Here is a 2,064-nt window from a genome sequence, read left to right as displayed (position 1 = left end):
CAGATATAAAACAACCTTCTTTCGACTAAGTTATATTCTACTTTTACAAAAGGTAATTCTTAAATATTTTCTAAATATTGTTATAAAAGGACATTTGAACTATTTATTAGGAATTTTTTCTGAGAAAACTATTAAGTATTTAAATTAAAAAAATTAATCTACTTATAAAGGGTACTTTGAACTTTATTTTGACATATTTTATTTAAGAATCTAATTTTTTTTAAACTTATAGGAAAGAATTTGCGAAAGCTCTGGCTAACATTGGTTTAGGCTTACTCATCAAAACAACTATTTGTTCTCTACTCTGTCAACATAGGCATCTTACTGTGAGCAGAATTTTTAAAATTCTAATATTACCTGAAATGAATATCATTATTTACATGGGAATATTATTTTTGCTGTTGCTTACAAACATCGATGTCAAGAACTCTCAATTATTAAAAATTGGTAGAATATTCTGCGATAATTCAAAGTATCATGAAAATAATGAATTTATTGTTAGTGACACTACTCAACAAATTAAATCAAAGGAAAATGTAAATCACTTCTTGCATCTTAATGTAGAGGAAATATTTTTTGGACTTTTTACGAATCTGCCAAAAATGAAAGATTTGCAGTTAACGATCTTGAGTGTTACTACTGATGCTCTAATTTCTGCTTTATTCGTAACAAAATTTCTCAGTCTTGGAATGGATTTTGCCAGTGAATTTTCAAGAACTTCATTTTCTCAACAGACTGCTAGTGGTTTGATGAAAAGGAAATCATTACAGTTTACAATTTTCAAAGGAATCATTGTAACCGAGATTGTCACGAAACTTTTGAAGCTTATTACAAATCCAGCAGTAGCAGAAAATGTCACATCCATACAAATACGAAAGAAAAATTTTCAATCACTTTTTTGGATTAGGTATAGGAATATTGATAAGTTTCTGATTCATAAGTGCAGTGAAAGTACTGCAATGAATATTATAAAACATTACTGCTTTAGTTCACCACGATTCGGAGTAATGTATTATTTCATCAAATATATTTCTGACAATGGATATCCATCGGAAGCGTATGATAAGTATTGGCTAAAAGATCCTAAGTTGTACGAAAAATTAAGATTTAATTTGTATTTAGAAGTTGGTTTATCAAAAAGAGCAGCAATTGAACGTATGCATAATATTTATAACCAAGAAGAGATGAATCTAATAAAAGATAATCCAGAAAAGTTATTTGCTGACTACTTGACTAATAAATTATTTGACAAAATTACTTTTGATGATTATTACGCCATAAAAAATTTCTTGGTTAATGATTTCCCTACTATAAATGTAGAGCATCATATTTTTTGGAGAATGAAGAAAGCACTGTACAGTTTGGTTATTAGACAATGGGATTTAAAGCCTGTGAAATCTACAAAGAAAATGATATGCACACTACGAAGTAATTCGTTCGCTAATTCAAAACGTTCTTTATGGTTTCTCGAATTTACTATTTGTAATGAATATTTTAATGGAACAGAAAATTACAATACTATTAATGTCCCATTTATAGAGGGCAACCATCATTCTGTCGCGGAACTAACAATTCCATTAAGGTTTGTGATTGAATTAAAAGACATTGATGCTAATTTAAATCAGTACATAATTATTCCCCATACAAAAACAACATTGTTAGAAATTAGAAAACACTCGATTAATAATGGAATTAATATATATAAAATTAATTCAAGGTTTAGAAGTTTCATACATTCTGAATTGCTAGCAGACGTTGCAAATAAAGTTTCTCTATATGCAGAAAATATTAGTGGTGATCATGTTTCCGAATCATTCAGGCGCTTGAAATGTTGGTGACAAAATGTTTTATCAAAAAATTAAAAAAAAAAATTAATAAAATCGTTCAATTTCCATATTTTTTTTCATTTTATTTCGTAGTGTACAAAATGTGAAATAATTTACTACAGTTCTAGAATGAAATATTTTTTTTCAAACTTTAAATTTTTATTTATTAAAAATCATAAAAAAAGTATTTAATTGTTAAAAATTTAATCAATGATGAAATTATAAATAAAAATAAATT

The 2,064-nt window shown here is 26.8% G+C and overlaps 1 protein-coding gene across 2 annotated transcripts; it reads left to right on the top strand.

The window, feature by feature from the left end:
* Nucleotides 1-2,064, top strand: LOC122500879. 2 transcript variants are annotated; one of them, XM_043610020.1, is made up of 3 exons: nucleotides 1-52; nucleotides 233-1,582; nucleotides 1,718-2,064. In XM_043610020.1, the coding sequence occupies exons 2-3, from the start codon at nucleotides 363-365 to the stop codon at nucleotides 1,836-1,838; spliced, it is 1,341 nt and encodes a 446-aa protein (XP_043465955.1). In that variant the 5' UTR covers nucleotides 1-52; nucleotides 233-362; the 3' UTR covers nucleotides 1,839-2,064. The 2 variants fall into 2 exon arrangements, with proteins under 2 accessions (XP_043465955.1, XP_043465954.1); XM_043610019.1 differs by having other exon boundaries at nucleotides 233-2,064.

Source organism: Leptopilina heterotoma, unplaced genomic scaffold (genome assembly GCF_015476425.1).
Source record: "Leptopilina heterotoma isolate Lh14 unplaced genomic scaffold, ASM1547642v1 Lhet_191, whole genome shotgun sequence".
In the NCBI taxonomy this organism is placed as follows: Eukaryota; Metazoa; Arthropoda; class Insecta; order Hymenoptera; family Figitidae; genus Leptopilina; species Leptopilina heterotoma.
Note: the sequence above shows the minus strand (reverse complement) of the source record. Positions and strands in the feature narration are given on the sequence as shown.

Coding starts and splice junctions, on each gene's coding strand:
- LOC122500879 (XM_043610019.1), top strand. CDS start 363: ATGAATATCATTATTTACATGGGAATATTATTTTTGCTGTTGCTTACA.